Source organism: Gigantopelta aegis, chromosome 10, assembly GCF_016097555.1.
Source record: "Gigantopelta aegis isolate Gae_Host chromosome 10, Gae_host_genome, whole genome shotgun sequence".
NCBI lineage: Eukaryota > Metazoa > Mollusca > Gastropoda > Neomphalida > Peltospiridae > Gigantopelta > Gigantopelta aegis.
Window position 1 is genome coordinate 766,882 of NC_054708.1, and position 20,999 is coordinate 787,880.

General features: G+C 35.2%; 1 protein-coding gene across 1 annotated transcript in view; it reads left to right on the forward strand.

The window, feature by feature from the left end:
• Nucleotides 1-109: 109 nt before the first annotated feature.
• The window catches only part of LOC121382817, a 74,723-nt gene continuing 53,833 nt past the window's right edge, over nucleotides 110-20,999 (forward strand). The window contains exons 1-10 of the mRNA XM_041512441.1: nucleotides 110-405; nucleotides 731-900; nucleotides 1,707-1,822; nucleotides 2,242-2,385; nucleotides 4,524-4,716; nucleotides 5,273-5,463; nucleotides 6,650-6,856; nucleotides 7,254-7,362; nucleotides 8,842-9,522; nucleotides 15,604-16,113. Of these exons, the coding sequence (XP_041368375.1) occupies nucleotides 110-405; nucleotides 731-900; nucleotides 1,707-1,822; nucleotides 2,242-2,385; nucleotides 4,524-4,716; nucleotides 5,273-5,463; nucleotides 6,650-6,856; nucleotides 7,254-7,362; nucleotides 8,842-9,522; nucleotides 15,604-16,113 (2,617 nt within the window). The remainder of the gene's footprint in view (nucleotides 406-730; nucleotides 901-1,706; nucleotides 1,823-2,241; nucleotides 2,386-4,523; nucleotides 4,717-5,272; nucleotides 5,464-6,649; nucleotides 6,857-7,253; nucleotides 7,363-8,841; nucleotides 9,523-15,603; nucleotides 16,114-20,999) is intronic.

Genomic DNA, 20,999 nt, shown 5'->3' on the forward strand with positions numbered 1-20,999 from the left:
CTAACAGCTATGTGGTTGATTACAGATTGAAATATGTCACTTGTGAGTCATCACTGTTATTGTACAAAGGAACATTGTTTGTCACAGCTATATTTATGTGGTTAATTGCATGACATTCTGCCAACAGGAGGCTATGTGGTTGATTTCAGGAACATGGTTTGTCACGGGTATGTGGTTGTTTCAGGTGATTCTGCCAACAGGAGGCTATGTGACAGTGAGGAAGAGCGATTTTAAACGTGGAAAATACCTCGATGTTTGGTTCCGAGCATCCGCCGTGGACTTCGAGCAGACCGAGGGACTGTGTGGCTTCTTTGATGCAGACAGGTCTAACGACTTGATCACGTCGACAGGAACGTTTTACGAGGGACGAGAAAAGAGACCAGTGGAATTTTCTAAGAGCTGGAGGTAATAATTAAACACTGTAAAAAGTTTGTCCAGTTTTAATAATTTGTTTTATTTATTTATTTTACTAACATGTAAAATAGCGTATATTTCTGATGAATGAACTATTGAATATTAGCTGATTATTTATTTACCAGTTTTGTAAATGTTTTACTATCAGGATATAATTTGTGTTACACAGATTTAATGTTTGACTACAAACAAGAAAATAGTGTCTTTCAGAGTGAAACAGATTGGCCATCTATTGAGGTTACGTACATGGTGTAAAATATCCCATGTTGTAATGTTTCACTGTTGTCTTACTACCATGAAATAACCTGTGTTTCAGAGTGGAAAAGGCCAAGTCCATCTACTCGGGTACATGTTCAAATGCTGCTGATCAGGCCGTCACGGAATCTCCGGTGTTCTGCAACTGTCTGGAGGGAGAGACGGCCGTCTGTGATTCAAATATCATCCAGACATCGTGTGCCCAGGCCAGCCGAAAGGGAAAAAAGAAAGGTAATTGCTGTAATATAAATATCTTAGTTTTATTAATAAGATACAAGATGTGGGGTTGAGGGATGTCAACTCCACCCCCAGTGCTGAAGCAAATCTTTGAATTTGGTCAAAAACGATGGCGATATTTGGGCCAAATGAGCTGGTCTAAAACCTTTTCAACATGTATTTCATCATTCTGCTCACATTATTAGTTGTAAGCCAGGTACAAATGTCTAGTGATTCGTTTACAATCCTATATAGCTGTTTGATAGAAACACTTATATGAATAAACATTGTTATCAATATACTGACATTTTTATTTAATTTAGGAAAAAAAATCAGCCTGCATGCATACAAAAATGGAAGCCTGTATCCTTATGGCTTTAATAGCATCTAGATGTACAGTTTTTGTATGAATAGTGTCAAGACAAATTATTTAAAAAGCTAACATGTTGTGCAGTAATTGACATATAAAGATACCGGTTCAGGTTTCTCGTTTTAATTAAATAGGAAACATGTCATAGAGTGACATTATTTATTCACGAAGATTGTTTTGTTATTTGTAGTTTTAACAACACGATTTAATACCTAACGTCTTCTTGTGTGATATTATATTTAATACCTAACGTCTTCTTGTGTGATATTATATTTACTTACACAAATAATTGTGTTATTATTTTAAAAACACGATTTAATACCTAACGTCTTCTTGTGTTATATTATATTTACTTACAAAAATAATTGTGTTATTATTTTAAAAAGGATTTAAAAAGTAAATTTTGGTGTTGTAAGATCATTCACTCACAAAGGCAGTTTTATTATTTCAGGAAAGGATATAACTGATGAACTGTTGGGCTCTGTGAACACCGAGAAGCCACCGAAAAAATGCTTAACACAGCAAACCCTGACCGAGTTTGAATTCAACATAGACTATGTGTCACCAGTACGTATAGTGGTTTTAGTCTTATAAGATATAATGAATTCAACATAGACTGTTACCAGTACGTATAGTAGTTTTAGTCTTATCAGACATAATGAATTCAACATAGACTGTTACCAGTAAGTATAGTGGTTTTAGTCTTATAAGATATAATGAATTCAACATATACGGCTGCCAGTTTCCCTATTTTTCTTCAGATATTATAGTGATATATGTCTTTTTAAAAAGGACAAAATGTTTTTCAAACACAGTTAAAGTAGTTGTTGGCAAGTTTTGATTTCAACCAGCAGACATCTGTCTTGTAGAACTGAATTTCAGTCAAAGTTAATGCTTGTTATTGTGTTTCATTTTTAAAAAAGTCAGTCACCATCCTACTGTTTGAATAATTACTCACACTGACAGACGTGTTTTGTGTTTTTCAGCATGTGGAATATAACATAACGTATATTGAGGCAGTGAAACAATGCAAGTTGCGGATTGAGGCATCAGCCTCGGGTAGACTGTGTAAAGACGTGATCAGTGCCAGCTTCTCGGCCAGCCTCGATATCTGTGTTGAAGACGTTCAGGTGACTTTCACACAGCAGTTCTGTAGTTAGTTCACCACTCTGTACTTAGTTCACCACTATATGTTCACCACTCTGTTGTACTTAGTTCACCACTATAGGTCACCACTCTGTAGTTAGTTCACCATTATAGGTCACCACTCTGTAGTTAGTTCACCACTCTGTACTTAGTTCACCATTATAGTTCACCACTCTGTACTTAGTTCACCACTATGTAGTTAGTTCACCACTTTGTAGTTAGTTTACCACTCTGTACTTAGCTCACCACTATAGTTCGCCACTGTAGTTAGTTCACCACTGTACTGAGTTCACCACTGTACTGAGTTCACCACTCTGTACTTAGTTCACCACTATAGTTCACCACTCTGTAGTTAGTTCACCACTCTGTAGTTAGTTCACCACTCTGTAGTTAGTTCACCACTCTGTAGTTAGTTCACCACTGTACTTAGTTCACCACTCTGTACTTAATTCACCACTATAGGTCACCACTCTGTAGTTAGTTCCCCACTGTACTTAGTTCACCACTCTGTACTTAGTTCACCAATATAGTTCACCAATCTGTACTTAGTTCACCACTATAGGTCACCACTCTGTAGTTAGTTCACCACTACTTAGTTCACGACTGTATTTAGTTCACCACTATAGTTCACCACTATAGTTAACCACTCTGTGTATAGTTCACCACTCTGTAGTTAGTTCACCATTCTGCAGTTAGTTCACCACTCTGTAGTTAGTTCACCACTATAGTTCACCACTCTGTAGTTAGTTCACCACTCTGTAGTTAGTTCACCACTATAGTTCACAACTGTGTATAGTTCACCACTCTGTAGTTAGTTCACCATTCTGCAGTTAGTTCACCACTGTGTATAGTTCACCACTATGTAGTTAGTTCACCACTCTGTGTATAGTTAACCACTATGTAGTTAGTTCACCACTCTGTGTATAATTTACCACTCTGTAGTTAGTTCACCACTCTGTGTATAGTTCACCACTCTGTAGTTAGTTCACTACTCTGTGTATAGTTCACCACTCTGTAGTTAGTTCACCACTCTGTGCATAGTTCACCACTATAGTTCACTACGATGTGTATAGTTCACCACTCTGTAGTTAGTTCACCACTCTGTAGTTAGTTCACCACTCTGTAGTTAGTTCACCACTCTGTAGTTAGTTGATCACTCTGTGTATAGTTCACCACTATAGTTCACCACGCTGTGTTAATGACCAAACAAAGCAGTCTAAAGGATGTTTTAGGCCAAGTTGTACAGGATAGAGCCCCTGCTTTAAATATTGTAAAGCCATTTTTAGCAAACATTTTGGACAGCTAGCATTAGCTAAAATTAATTTTACACAAATATTTTGTGATTTCCTTTTCTTATACATGGCTGTATAGCCATACTTCAATTTTGTACCAAAAACTGATAACAAGTGGGAGATAATTCAGCTATATACCAAAACACTGATTACAAGTGGGAGGTCATTCAGCTATATACCAAAATACTGATTACAAATGGGAGATAATTCAACTATATACCAAAATAATGATTACAAATGGGAGATAATTCAACTATATACCAAAATACTGATTACTAGTGGGAGCTCATTAAGCTATATACCAAAATACTGATTACAAATGGGAGATAATTCAACTGTATACCAAAATACTGATTACAAATGGGAGATAATTCAACTCTATATCAAAATACTGATTACAAGTGGGAGATCATTCAACAATATACAAAATACTGACAGTTGGTATATAATTCAATCATGTGTCAAAATACTAACAAAAAGTGGAAGATAATTCAACTACATACCAAAATACTAATAACAAATGGGATATAATTCTATCATTTGCCAAAATACTGAAAACAAGTGGGATATAATGATTTTGTATCTGGTTGAATACAGTACCTTTCCTACTTGACTACTGGTGTATGTTGTATACTAATGTACTATAAACACTTAATACTAGTATGCATGGTGTATAATAAAATACTATAACTATTTAATACTACTGTATGTTGTAATATATTATAAATGGGTTTTTTAGTTAACATTATACTTCACTGAATATTAAATATATTACAGTATATAATAAAATGAATGTGCATTGGTTGATCACTGTGTGTTAATCTTCACAGATCATGGGTTCATTTGATTGGACTGCGTCAGCATTGTCTGATGTGGTAGAACGATGCCTGACTGCGCTGGAGTTCAACACGGACCTCTGGAAAACCATCATGGTGGACGGAGTTGAGGTCTTGCAGCCTCCACCTGACATCATCGATGCCATCTGCCCCGCCGACTGCAGTGAACACGGGTCGTGTGAAATAGGTACCACTTAAAAATACTTAAATTGTATCTGACACATCAGGAGGGAGGGACGTAGCCCAATGATAAAGCATCAGCCTGATGGGCGGTCGATCTAGAATCTATCCTCGTCCAATCAATTGAAGCTCATGAAAGAAAAGAATTTGAAAGCAATCGGGATTATGCCGAGGGTATACGAAATGATTCGGGTGAATTACGAAGTATGCCGAAAACTAATTGCAATATAAAAGTTTATATAAAACATTTTTCAAGACGAAAACAAACGTGATGGTATAGCCATAAAATCTGTTTATACTAGTATACAATTCAGAATTTATTACTGCACTTTTCCCCCTGTTTTTTCAATGTTGAAATAGACCAACAATTTCGCCTATTGCATAAATAATCTCGCCCGACTAACTGGCATCCAGTAGTTGAGGATTAATAATTAATCATTGTGCTCTAGTGGTGGTATTTAACAAAACTTACTTTTTTAAAAATAAAGTTACACTTAAAATCTAAATGATCAAAATGCAAGTTCTAACGTTGAAGTGTTCAAATGAATTTCTTTGTATTGTAGGTGGGTGTAATTGTACTGCCAACTACACTGGCGATGACTGTTCTGTTGATCTGAAGAAGAAACCCGTGCTGTACGAATTGACAAAACCCAGGCTGTGTGATGTCCGCCAGGCTGCCTGTCTTCAGGTTTCTATATACGGACAAGGTTTCGCACAAACAACTCAACTCAAGTGCATAACAGAACAACTGGAGGTAATATTTTAAATTATGTATCAGCTATCACAAATATATGTCTTGAAGATTTACTGGAGGTAATATTTTAAATTATGTATCAGTTATCACAAATATATGTCTTGAAGATTTACTGGAGGTAAAATCTTTGATTGTTTATCAGCTATCACAAATACACATATTGTTTTACTGGGTGTAATTTTAAAATTATTTATCATGTATCATAAATATACAAATTGACGTTTTACTGGTCTGTGGAAGTATTTCTAAAGAGGCTGTGCCTATGGGCTTATGATCATGTTTTTAATTGTGGTACTGTATAAACATACCCACAGTTATTTATGAACATAATGCATGCCTAGTCTGTTATGAAATTCCCACTGATTGTTAAATTAGTCCACAACATCCAATTAAAATGCATTGTTAAAGGTTCTCTTGGACCAAATCAGTTCCCATTGCCAGTAATGTTAACATTTTCTTATAAAACTCCTATAAGTAGTGTATCAACACATGTAGGCAATACACCAATAAGAAGTGTGGCACTTCACATTTAATCTACCTGCAAGGCAATGGGAGGGGTCGTATGACATTTGACATACAGTGAATGTTGCTATTAGCAACCCTCATTTTTTATGCAAATACTGTTATCAGTTGCCAATAAATTAATATTTTTTATTAGTTGTTATGAGCGAAACCAATGCATAGTACTCCCAAAACTGGAAATACGATTTGCACAAGTCCGTGCCATGGCTGCTTTTACAGGGCACCTCAAAGATTTGACACAGAAGTCAGTGATTTGGTACAACGCAACCTAAAGCTAATTCTTTTTATTAGTATCCTCCACCAGTGATCAGTACACAGCTCACAGTTAAATTTAAAAAACACATCTCATTAACGCACTGTTAAATACTAACTGGTGAATACATTTGCACTTAATACAAAACAAACCCCACATACTGTGTTCCAATTATGTGTAGATATTACAGACCCGATATAAAAAATGATGGAAAGTAATGTGACTGAAGTAATATTTGTGTTGATTAAGATATTGTTATGTGTAGATATCACAGACGGAGTATAAAACAATGGGCAATGTGATTGAAGTAATAGTTGTGTTGATATTGTTATGTGTAGATATCACAGACGGAGAATAAAACAACGGGCAATGTGATTGAAGTAATATTTGTATTGATATTGTTATGTGTAGACATCACAGACGGAGTATAAAACAACGGGCAATGTGACTGAAGTAACAGCAACATATGTCAGTGAAGAACAGGTGATTTGCACTCTGAAATCTACAGGAGCTTTCCAGATCTCTGTTAAGGTTTCCAGTGCAGCAAGCGATTCCATCTTGTATGTAGCCTTCGATTCAATGTGTGACACCTGTACCACCACTGGCTGCCAGAAACAGGTAGGCTAACTCTGAGACTTGATATTCCGCATTAAATTTTATATAATCTGTCTAATAATATATATATTTCACAAGATGCAATTCTAATAACTACACACAATAATCCCAGCAGTTATAAGCATTAATTTAGTGTCTGTTGTAGATTTTATAACCCTTTCCAGTGACAAGTGAGGTCAATTATAAATGTGGGTTTCCAGAGAAAACATCACTTCATAACATAGCAATTTACAGTTTGATGTTTTATATCAACATTCCACTTATATTATATGTGTAAATGTTTCCAAGTCTAGTCTGTTTTGTTTTTTTATCAACATAAGTCATACGTGATAAAATTATCAGTTTGATGTTTTACATAAACATAACACATGTGTTACATTATTGTGTAAATGTTTTTCAGTCCGGTGTCTGTATTATCGACAGCAAGTGTTACGGTGATGGATTTGTAAATCCTGCCAGTTTCATTGAACGTTGTGACAATGGAAAAACATTTTGGGTTACTATTACCAGTAAGTATAGGAAAACATATTTGGTTACTATTACCAGTAAGTATAAGAAATATATTGGGTTATTATTACCAGTAAGTATAAGAAACATATTGGGTTACTATTGCCAGTAAGTATAGAAAACATCTTGGCTTACTATTACCAGTAAATATAGGAAACATCTTGGGTTACTGTTACCAGTAAGTATAGGAAAGCAACATGGGCACTATTACCAGTAAGTATAGGAAACCAGCATGGGTTACTATTACTAGTAAGTATAGGAAATCAACATGTCTTACAATTAATTACCAGTAAGTATAGGAAATCAATGGTTACTATTACCAGTAATTATAGGAACCCAACGTGGGTTACTATTACCAGTAAATATAGGAAATCAACATGAATTACTATTACCAGTAAGTATAGGAAACATACTGGATTACTATTAAGAGTAAGTATAGGTAAAATATTGGGATACTATTACCAGTAAGTATAGGAAACATCTTGGGTTATTACCACCAGTAAGTATAAGAAACATATTGGCTTACTATTACCGGTAAGTATAGAAAACATCTTGGCTTACTATTACCAGTAAATATAGGAAACATCTTGACTTACTATTACCAGTAAGTATGAAAAATCAACTTGAGTTACTATTACCAGTAAGTATAGGAAATCAACATGGGTAACTATTACCAGTAAATATAGGAAATCAACATAAGTTACTAGTATCAGTAAGTATAGGAAATGCACATGGGTTACTATTATCAGTAAGTATAGGAAATGAACAGGGGTTATTATTACCAGTAAGTATAAAAAATCAACATGGGTTACTATTACCAGTAATTTTAGGAAAACAGCTTGGGTTACTCTTACCAGTAGGTTTAGGAAAACATTGAGGGTTCTCCTCAAGTTGCTGGTAATAGGATAAGTTCTTGTAGGAACTGTTATCAATCTTCATCTTCAAGGTAGGTAGGTACAGGATTCCCACCTGGGGCAGTAGTGGATGTTTCATTCCAGAATGGCTAGAACCCAGAGCGGTGAACTGCTATAGTGAAATGGAGAAAGTGTAAAGCCACATCTGCTAAATTTCATCTACTTATGTTTGCCATTAGGGAAGTGTCTGTCGAATGTATCTTTCCCCAGGTTCTATGCTCCCTGAGGTTGGGTGAATCCAGGATAGTTTAGTTGCCAGCAAGTGTGCAGCAAGGTCATGTCAAGTGTGCACTATGGTCATGTCAAGTGTGCACCACGGTCATGTCAAGTGTGCACCATGGTCATGTCATGTGTTTCCATACTGAAAGAGAAATACTGTGGCTTCCCCATTCATCTCATTATCTTTTATTTAAATATGTAATATGTAAATATGTAACGTCATTTAAATGTCTTATCTTCATGTATGTTACTGGTGGTTAATTATTAATGAAGTTCTGAAAAGACACCAGAAGCTCTAACTATTTAAGTGCCACATGAATGTCAGTCAGTGTTTTCTGTCTGTTCCAGACACAGACATAATTGTCAAGGAGTACATCTTCCTGCAGATCATTACCGCCAAACTCATAACCGCCAGCTTCAATTTCACATTATTCGGAGTCACAGAACTCGTGCTAGGAAAGGACGGTGGGAAAACGGCCGTTTTACTGGATGGTGTCTCGCAGTACATCGATTACTCAGGGTCTGCTAGCGGATGTCTGTGGACACCGACGGATTGTAAGCTGGGTCTGACTGTGTCCTTCAACCTGAAGCTGATCACCATCAAGGAGACTGTGTATATTATCAGCAGTGGAGCAGATCAGGTCAATGGGTATGGGGTGTCCATGTACATCAAGAACAGTCGCTTTTACTGCAGGGTGAGCACCGCGACGCAGGAGTGGACGGTGTACACGTCCTCGTACAAACTGAACGTCTTCATCACGGTGGAGTTCTCCTGGAGCCTGCAGTACGGACTGACGCTCTATTTTGACGGGGTCCTCGTCGCACAGACAAAAACATTCATCTCAAGATCGGTTACAACTCGTGCCTATACCAAATTTTATATTGGCAAGTCAATAATATCGAACATTTTTGCGAACATTGTCATTGAAGGATGGACGGTGAAGAATGCCATCAAGAAAACTGCTGATGGCGTTCTTACTACATCAAGCACTGTGGGCAGCACCACTGAATCAATAGAGTCGACGACAGGTGAGCACTTTATTCAATTAAAAATAATACTTGTACTTGTTCATTCATTCATTATTTTTTTTTAAATAATAATTAAAGGGACTATCCTGTTTGTGGTCATTTTAAAAGGTTTTTGGAAAATAAAATGTTTTTATATTCTTAAAGTTACAATTTCTTATTTTTTGTTGCTTGGAATATAGATATCTTTATAACCTACGCATTTCTGGACATTTTAATGTTTTGTTACTATCTCAATATCGATATTTGTCTAAATTAGTTTCAATATATTAATGTATGAATATATACTGTATGTATTTCGGGTTAGTTTCATATGTACAAATGTATTAAATTTCTTCCAGTGGTCAAATGAAATTTGAAATAATTTGGCCAAAGGTCATCCTAAATGTCTGTATCCCTATAATTAAGCTTTGTATTTAAAACATGTTAAGGTAAGATTTTATATTTAACAAAAATACCAGAAAAAGCAGAATAGTCCCTTTAAATGTCCATTCATGTAAACATAATATCAGGTGCATGTTAATTAGGTTTAAATGTTCATTCATGTAAACATAATATCAGGTGCATGTTAATTCGGTTTAAATGTTCATTCATGTAAACATAATATCAGGTGCATGTTAATTCGGTTTAAATGTCCATTCATGTAAACATAATATCAGGTGCATGTTAATTCGGTTTAAATGTTCATTCATGTAAACATAATATCAGGTGCATGTTAATTCGGTTTAAATGTTCATTCATGTAAACATAATATCAGGTGCATGTTAATTCAGTTTAAATGTTCATTCATGTAAACATAATATCAGGTGCATGTTAATTAAATGTCCATTCATGTAAACATAATATCAGGTGCATGTTAATTCGGTTTAAATGTTCATTCATGTAAACATAATATCAGGTGCATGTTAATTCGGTTTTTTCTTTTAATAAATAAATTTAAAAAATATATAATGTTAATTTATTTGGTCATTAATTTTAAAATAAAACATGTTAATTTATTTATTAATTTGTATAAAAATAATATCTGGTATAACAAGTATGTTTTCTTAATTTATGTGTTAATTCAGTTAAAAAATGGTGCATTTTAAAAAATGTACATTTTTAATTGTTTTTATTTTATTGTTTTAATTTGGGACTGTCCTTAGTTTGCTGCCATTGAAACTAACAGCATTTTTAAAAACTAAAATTAACTTTATTTTTAATTTTCTTTGTTTTGTTCATGTCTGTTGTAGTGTAATTATTTCGTTCACTTCCAGTGTTTTATTTTGTTCACTGCTTCGTATTCAGGCCACTGAACATTGTATGAATGATTGTTTTGTTCACACATTGCTCATGCAAATATAGTTTTTGCATAACCAATTTGGTGTTTGTTTGTTCAATTTAGGACATCACTTACATGGTCATAATGGGTTATGCAAAGCAAAATAAGTTATGTAAAAATTGTATGGTTTAATCCATAAACTGGTTATTCAAATGTTCACTGCTCTGTCCTAATATAATTGTTTTGTTCACTGCTCTGTTCTAGTCTAATTGTTTTGTTCACTGCTCTGTTCTAGTCTAATTGTTTTGTTCACTGCTATGTTCTAATCTGTTTTGTACTCTGTTCTAGTCGAATTGTTTTGTTCACTACTCTGTCCTAGTCTGGTTGTCTTGTTCATTGCTCTATCCTAGTTTAATTGTCTTGTTCATTGCTCTGTTCTAGTCGAATTGTTTTGTTCACTACCATGTCCTAATATGTTTGGTTCACTTTTGTGACCTGGTCTTATTGTTTTGTTCACTGCTGTCCTAGCCTAATTGTTTTGTTCACTGTACTGTGTTTGTTTCATTGTTTCATTCACTGCTCAGTTTTAGTCTTATTATTTGTTCACTGCACTGTCCTAGTCTGTTTTATTCATTGCTCTGTCCTAGTGTAATTGTGTGTTCACTGATCTATCCAACTAGTATTGGTTTGTTCAGTACTCTGTTTTATTCACTGCTCTGTCCTAGTCTGTTTTGTTCACTGCTCTGTCCTAGTCTGATTGTTCACTGTCCTAGTAACTACTAGTGTAATTGTTTTGTTCACTACCCTGTCCTAGTCTAATTGGTTTGTTTTCTTCTCTGTCCTTGTCTTATTGTCTGTTCACTACCATGTCCTAGTTCACAGTTTTCCATCACTTTTATCTACATGTATGTACCACCTCAACTCAGTTCATAGTCATTTTAGCCACCTGACTTAATGTTCCGTTTATAGGTAGTAAAATGTTGAGATTTATTTAAACCTGACATCTTTTTTTTCTAAATGTCATAGTTATTTCTTTTTATGGTCAAGTCGTAACAAGAGATTTGATGACAGCTGTCAATAAAAGAACTGACAAACAAATGTGTGTTTTGTTTTGCTTTGCACCATTAGTTTAGTTTCTGACATTTTTAATATTTTTATTTATTGAGTTTGCTTGCAGTTGTTAGACAGTTTTATTAAATTAACACTTGAAAAAACTAAAATAATGGTTGTCAACAACTATATATATTCGTCATTACCTGAAACTACAGAAATAACTAGTGAAGTCACAGACAAAACTAGTGAAATCACAGGAAAAACCAGCGAAATCACAGGAACAACTACTGAAATCACAGAGACGACTAGTGAGGTGACAGGAGCAACTAGTGAAGTTAATGGAACAACTAGTGAAGTCACAGGAACAACTAGTGAAATCACAGGAATAACTAGTGAAGTCACAAATACAACTAGTGAAATCACAACCAGTGAAGTCACAAGAACAACTAGTGAAGTCACAACAATAACTAGTGAAGTTACGGAAACAACTATTAAAGTCACAGGCACAACTAGTACAGTTACAGAAATGTCTAGTGAAGCCACAGGAACAACTAGTGAAGTAACAGGAATAGCTAGTGAGGTAACAGGAACAACTAGTGAAGTTAATGGAACAATAAGTGAAATCACGGGAGCAACTAGTGAAGTAACAGGAACAACTAGTGAACTTAATAGAACGACTAGCGAAGTCACAGGAACAACTAGTGACGTCACGGGAATAATTAATGAAGTCACAGGAATAACTAGCATGGTGACAGGAGCAACTAGTGAGGTCACAGGAACAACAAGTGAAGTCACGGGACTAACTAGTGAAATCACAGAAATAACTAGTGAAGTAACAGGAATAACTAGTGAAGTTATGGAAACAACTATTAATGTCAAAGGCACAACTAGTACAGTTAAAGGAACAACTAGTGAAATCACAGGAACAACTAGTCAGGTCACAGAAACAACTAGTGAAGTAACAGGAATAACTAGTGAGATCACAAGAACAACTAGTGAAGTAACAGGAATAACTAGTGAGATCACAGGAATAACTAGTGAATTTAATGGAACAACTAGTGAAGTCGCAGGAACAACTAGCAAAGTCACGGGAATAACTAGTGAGGTGACAGAAACAACTTCTGAAATAACTGAAAAAATTAGCGAAAGAACAGGAACCACTGATATAACTAGTAAGTTTCTGTTTGTCATGACATTGTTAAACATATGCTTATGCTGTAAACTAGATCTGACTATGAAGTAATGTTTCTGTAATGTTCTTGATTATTCTGTGTAGTGTTTCTATTAAGTACTTCTTGATTATTCTGTTTCTACAAAGTACGTCTTGATTACTCTGTGTAGTGTTTCTATTAAGTACTTCTTGATTATTCTGTTTCTACAAAGTACGTCTTGATTACTCTGTGTAGTGTTTCTATAAAGTACTTCTTGATAACTCTGTTGTCGTGTTTCTATAAAGTACTTCTTGATAACTCTGTTGTCGTGTTACTATAAAATACTTCTTGATTACTCTGTTGTCGTGTTTCTATAAAGTACTTCTTGATTACTCTGTTGTCGTGTTTCTATAAAGTACTTCTTGATAACTCTGTTGTCGTGTTTCTATAAAGTACTTCTTGATGACTATATTGCTATATTGCAGTGTCTCTGTAAAGTGCTTGATTACCATGAAGTAATGTTGCTCTGTGGGTATTCTGTGTCTGTGGCGTGCTGCTATTTGCAGCAGTTAGCGACAGTCCTGTGTTAGCTCATTTTGTAGACTGATTCTCTCACAGAGGGTTATTGGCTTGACTTTATTCCGTGGATGTTGAATTATTTCTTACATTATTTTATATGTCTTGATCTTTCCGATATAACATTATGGTAAACTTTGTGATGTGTATCATACAAAGAGGATAGCAGTTCATTTAACTTTAAAAATATTATATCTACATAGTTTCAAAATTATAAATTGCAACCTTTGATGCATTTGATTGTTTGGTTGATGTCATTCATTCATTTCAACTTATTTTCGTACTTAATTAAGGTTCAAGCACTCTCTTCTGGGTTCATATCTCAGCTATCTGGGCTGTCTGCCCAGGACAGTGGGTTAGTTGTTAGTGGTTAGTTGTCAGTGATAGTGAAGAGGGTGTAGCGGTCTTACACCTACCCATTGAGTCATTAAAACTCACTCTGGGTGGGAGACAGTGGGTTAGTTGTTAGTGGTTAGTTGTCAGTGATAGTGAAGAGGGTGTAGCGGTCTTACACCTACCCATTGAGTCATTAAAACTCACTCTGGGTGGGAGACAGTGGGTTAGTTGTTAGTGGTTAGTTGTCAGTGATAGTGAAGAGGGTGTAGCGGTCTTACACCTACCCATTGAGTCATTAAAACTCACTCTGGGTGGGAGCCGTATCAGGCTGCGAACCCAGTACCTACCAGCCTTATCTCCGATGGCTTAACCACGACACCACCGAGGCCGGTACCAGGCTGCGAACCCAATACCTACCAGCCTTATCTCCGATGGCTTAACCACGACACCACCGAGGCCGGTACCAGGCTGCGAACCTAGTACCTACCAGCCTTATGTCCGATGGTTAACCACGACACCACCGAGGCCGGTACCAGGCTGCGAACCCAGTACCTACCAGCCTTATCTCCGATGGCTTAACCACAACACCACCGAGGCCGGTACCAGGCTGCGAACCCAGTACCTACCAGCCTTATGTCCGATGGCTTAACCACGACACCACCGAGGCCGGTACCAGGCTGCGAACCCAGTACCTACCAGCCTTATGTCCGATGGCTTAACCACGACACCACCGAGGCCGGTACCAGGCTGCGAACCCAGTACCTACCAGCCTTATGTCCGATGGTTAACCACGACACCACCGAGGCCGGTACCAGGCTGCGAACCCAGTACCTACCAGCCTTATGTCCGATGGCTTAACCACGACACCACCGAGGCCGGTCTAGAGAACTTGATTTTAAACTGATTGTACAAGAATTCCATGTTTTTAAGGTGGCGGGCTCTTGATGTTTGTCCGAATTTATCAAAAATGCCCTAGTCTGAAAACGTTTATTCAAATTAGCATTACTGCCTAGGGTCTCCACGAATAATTTAGTACCTGGGCACGGGTCGAGCAAGACCCGGGGCCGCTCACAGGACTCGAGTACCCGTGCAAGAATAGGATAGGATAACATATTAACGTACCTATATCCAATTAAACTTCAAGCACTGTGCAAGGAAGAGCATTATCATTTTGCCATATGCTTGCAGCCGTTTACATTATAGGGCTGTGATAATGTCTGCAATGCAGTACAATGGCATGATTTGGCATCCATGTTCAGCGCTGGAATTAAGATACATAATACAAGTTTACTTTATTCCATAGTCTCATTATCATCTAGTGTGTGTGTGTCGGGTACTCGGGTCCAAGTCGAGTTTGACCCTCGAGTACTCGAGTCCAATACTTTGGACTTGTGGAGGCCCTGTTACTGCCAAACAACTATATAAGTTTACAAACAAATCACTGCACTTTTTCACATGGATTACAACTAATACTGTGGGTGGAATTATGGAAATACATGATGAAAAGGTTTCAGACTAGCTCATTTTGTTCTTCCCCCTGTCTTTTACGCTTTTGTGTGGTTGTGTGGTTGGTGTGAAACAAGAAGTCCATAAGGGCAGCCAATCAGCTGTGTTCTGTCTGCTTCAGTTCACAGAAAGGTCTGATCATTATCTGTATATAATATTGTCTAAGAGGAACAAGTCCTATAACTGTTATATCTACCACAGAGGGAACAACTGGTACCACAGAAAGTACAGCCATCACTGAAAGTACAGCCATCACAGAAAGTACAGCCACCACAGAAAGTACAGCCACCACTGAAAGTACAGCCACCACTGAAAGTACAGCCACCACAGAAAGTACAGCCACCACTGAAAGTACAGCCACCACTGAAAGTACAGCCACCACTGAAAGTACAGCCACCACTGAAAGTACAGCCACCACTGTAAGTACAGCCACCACTGAAAGTACAGCCACCACTGTAAGTACAGCCACCACTGAAAGTACAGCCACCACTGAAAGTACAGCCACCCCAGAAAGTACAGCCACCACTGAAAGTACAGCCACCACTGAAAGTACAGCCACCACTGAAAGTACAGCCACCCCAGAAAGTACAGCCACCACTGAAAGTACAGCCACCACTGAAAGTACAGCCACCCCAGAAAGTACAGCCACCACTGAAAGTACAGCCACCACTGAAAGTACAGCCACCACAGAAAGTACAGCTACATCAGTTGGTTGGTATTTTACCTTCAGTTTGATTTTGTTCAGTTTGGAATATTTCAGATATTGGAGTGCCTTTTTTCTTTCTTTACTGTTATATAATTGCAGAAGTGTGTGCCTTGTAGGATTTATGTTATTATGTGCCTTGTAGCATCAAGTTATTATGTGTCCTGTAAGATTAGGTTATTATGTGTCCTGTAACATTAGGTTATTATGTGTCTTGTAAGATTAGGTTATTATGTGTCTTGTAAGATTAGGTTATTATGTGTCCTGTAAGATTAGGTTATTATGTTTCTTATAGGATTAGGTTATTATGTGTCTTGTAAGATTAGGTTATTATGTGTCCTGTAAGATTAGGTTATTATGTTTCTTATAGGATTAGGTTATTATGTGTCTTGTAAGATTAGGTTATTATGTGTCTTGTAAGATTAGGTTATTATGTGTCCTGTAAGATTAGGTTATTATGTTTCTTATAGGATTAGGTTATTATGTGTCTTGTAAGATTAGGTTATTATGTGTCTTGTAAGATTAGGTTATTATGTGTCCTGTAAGATTAGGTTATTATGTTTCTTATAGGATTAGGTTATTATGTGTCTTGTAAGATTAGGTTATTATGTGCCTTGTAAGATTAGGTTATTATGTGTCTTGTAAGATTAGGTTATTATGTGTCCTGTAAGATTAGGTTATTATGTGTCTTGTAAGATTAGGTTATTATGTGTCCTGTAAGATTAGGTTATTATGTGTCTTGTAAGATTAGGTTATTATGTGCCTTGTAAGATTAGGTTATTATGTTTCTTATAGGATTAGGTTATTATGTGTCCTGTAAGATTAGGTTATTATGTGCCTTGTAGGATTAGGTTATTATGTGTCTTGTAAGATTAGGTTATTATGTGTCCTGTAACATTAGGTTATTATGTGTCTTGTAAGATTAGGTTATTATGTGCCTTGTAAGATTAGGTTATTATGTGTCTTGTAAGATTAGGTTATTATGTGTCCTGTAAGATTAGGTTATTATGTGTCTTGTAAGATTAGGTTATTATGTGTCCTGTAAGATTAGGTTATTATGTGTCTTGTAAGATTAGGTTATTATGTGCCTTGTAAGATTAGGTTATTATGTTTCTTATAGGATTAGGTTATTATGTGTCCTGTAAGATTAGGTTATTATGTGCCTTGTAGGATTAGGTTATTATGTGTCTTGTAAGATTAGGTTATTATGTGTCCTGTAACATTAGGTTATTATATGCCTTGTAACATTAGGTTATTATGTGTCTTGTAAGATTAGGTTATTATGTGTCCTGTAACATTAGGTTATTATGTGTCCTGTAACATTAGGTTATTATGTGTCCTGTAACATTAGGTTATTATGTGTCTTGTAAGATTAGGTTATTATGTGTCTTGTAAGATTAGGTTATTATATGTCTTGTAAGATTAGGTTAGTATGTGTCCTGTAAGATTAGGTTATTATGTGTCCTGTAACATTAGGTTATTATGTGTCCTGTAACATTAGGTTATTATGTGTCCTGTAACATTAGGTTATTATGTGTCCTGTAACATTAGGTTATTATGTGTCTTGTAAGATTAGGTTATTATGTGTCTTGTAAGATTAGGTTATTATGTGTCCTGTAAGATTAGGTTATTATGTTTCTTATAGGATTAGGTTATTATGTGTCTTGTAAGATTAGGTTATTATGTGTCTTGTAAGATTAGGTTATTATGTGTCCTGTAAGATTAGGTTATTATGTTTCTTATAGGATTAGGTTATTATGTGTCTTGTAAGATTAGGTTATTATGTGCCTTGTAAGATTAGGTTATTATGTGTCTTGTAAGATTAGATTATTATGTGTCCTGTAAGATTAGGTTATTATGTGTCCTGTAACATTAGGTTATTATGTGTCCTGTAACATTAGGTTATTATGTGTCCTGTAACATTAGGTTATTATGTGTCTTGTAAGATTAGGTTATTATGTGTCTTGTAAGATTAGGTTATTATGTGTCTTGTAAGATTAGGTTATTATGTGTCCTGTAACATTAGGTTATTATGTGTCCTGTAACATTAGGTTATTATGTGTCCTGTAACATTAGGTTATTATGTGTCCTGTAACATTAGGTTATTATGTGTCTTGTAAGATTAGGTTATTATGTGTCTTGTAAGATTAGGTTATTATGTGTCCTGTAAGATTAGGTTATTATGTTTCTTATAGGATTAGGTTATTATGTGTCTTGTAAGATTAGGTTATTATGTGTCTTGTAAGATTAGGTTATTATGTGTCCTGTAAGATTAGGTTATTATGTTTCTTATAGGATTAGGTTATTATGTGTCTTGTAAGATTAGGTTATTATGTGCCTTGTAAGATTAGGTTATTATGTGTCTTGTAAGATTAGGTTATTATGTGTCCTGTAAGATTAGGTTATTATGTGTCTTGTAAGATTAGGTTATTATGTGTCCTGTAAGATTAGGTTATTATGTGTCTTGTAAGATTAGGTTATTATGTGCCTTGTAAGATTAGGTTATTATGTTTCTTATAGGATTAGGTTATTATGTGTCCTGTAAGATTAGGTTATTATGTGCCTTGTAGGATTAGGTTATTATGTGTCTTGTAAGATTAGGTTATTATGTGTCTTGTAAGATTAGGTTATTATGTGTCTTGTAAGATTAGGTTATTATGTGTCCTGTAAGATTAGGTTATTATGTTTCTTATAGGATTAGGTTATTATGTGTCTTGTAAGATTAGGTTATTATGTGTCTTGTAAGATTAGGTTATTATGTGCCTTGTAAGATTAGGTTATTATGTGTCTTGTAAGATTAGGTTATTATGTGTCCTGTAAGATTAGGTTATTATGTGTCTTGTAAGATTAGGTTATTATGTGTCCTGTAAGATTAGGTTATTATGTGTCTTGTAAGATTAGGTTATTATGTGCCTTGTAAGATTAGGTTATTATGTTTCTTATAGGATTAGGTTATTATGTGTCCTGTAAGATTAGGTTATTATGTGCCTTGTAGGATTAGGTTATTATGTGTCTTGTAAGATTAGGTTATTATGTGTCCTGTAAGATTAGGTTATTATGTGTCTTGTAAGATTAGGTTATTATGTGTCTTGTAAGATTAGGTTATTATGTGTCTTGTAAGATTAGGTTATTATGTGTCCTGTAACATTAGGTTATTATATGCCTTGTAACATTAGGTTATTATGTGTCTTGTAAGATTAGGTTATTATGTGTCCTGTAACATTAGGTTATTATGTGTCCTGTAACATTAGGTTATTATGTGTCCTGTAACATTAGGTTATTATGTGTCTTGTAAGATTAGGTTATTATGTGTCTTGTAAGATTAGGTTATTATATGTCTTGTAAGATTAGGTTAGTATGTGTCCTGTAAGATTAGGTTATTATGTGTCCTGTAACATTAGGTTATTATGTGTCCTGTAACATTAGGTTATTATGTGTCCTGTAACATTAGGTTATTATGTGTCCTGTAACATTAGGTTATTATGTGTCTTGTAAGATTAGGTTATTATGTGTCTTGTAAGATTAGGTTATTATGTGTCCTGTAAGATTAGGTTATTATGTTTCTTATAGGATTAGGTTATTATGTGTCTTGTAAGATTAGGTTATTATGTGTCTTGTAAGATTAGGTTATTATGTGTCCTGTAAGATTAGGTTATTATGTTTCTTATAGGATTAGGTTATTATGTGTCTTGTAAGATTAGGTTATTATGTGCCTTGTAAGATTAGGTTATTATGTGTCTTGTAAGATTAGATTATTATGTGTCCTGTAAGATTAGGTTATTATGTGTCCTGTAACATTAGGTTATTATATGCCTTGTAACATTAGGTTATTATGTGTCTTGTAAGATTAGGTTATTATGTGTCCTGTAACATTAGGTTATTATGTGTCCTGTAACATTAGGTTATTATGTGTCCTGTAACATTAGGTTATTATGTGTCTTGTAAGATTAGGTTATTATGTGTCTTGTAAGATTAGGTTATTATGTGCCTTGTACGATTAGGTTATTATGTGTCTTGTAAGATTAGGTTATTATGTGCCTTGTACGATTAGGTTATTATGTGTCTTGTAAGATTAGGTTATTATGTGCCTTGTACGATTAGGTTATTATGTGTCCTGTAACATTAGGTTATTATGTTTCCTGTAACATTAGGTTATTATGTGTCCTGTAACATTAGGTTATTATGTGTCCTGTAACATTAGGTTATTATGTGTCCTGTAACATTAGGTTATTATGTGCCTTGTAGGATTAAGTTATTATGTGTCCTGTAACACTAGGTTATTATGTGTCCTGTAACATTAGGTTATTATGTGTCCTGTAACATTAGGTTATTATGTGTCATTAGGTTATTATGTGTCCTGTAACATTAGGTTATTATGTGTCTTGTAAGATTAGGTTAGAAAGTTATTATGTGTCTTGTAAGATTAGGTTATTATGTGTCCTGTAAGATTAGGTTATTATGTGTCTTGTAGGATTAGGTTATTATGTGTCCTGTAACATTAGGTTATTATGTGTCCTGTAACTGTAAGATTAGGTTATTATGTTTCTTATAGTGTCCTGTAACCTGTATTAGGTTATTATGTGTCTTGTAACATTAGGTTATTATGTGTCTTGTAGATTATTATTATGTGTACTCCTGTAACATTAGGTTATTATGTGTCTTGTAACATTAGGATTAGTGTTATTATGTGTTGTACCTTGTAAGATTAGGTTATTATGTGTCTTGTAAGATTAGGTTATTATGTGCCTGTACGATTAGATTATGTGTTGTATTATTATTATGTGTCTTGTAACATTAGGTTATTATGTGTCCTTGTAACATTAGGTTATTATGTGCCTGTAACATTACGTAAGATTAGGTTATTATGTGTCCTGTACTATTAGGTTATTATGAT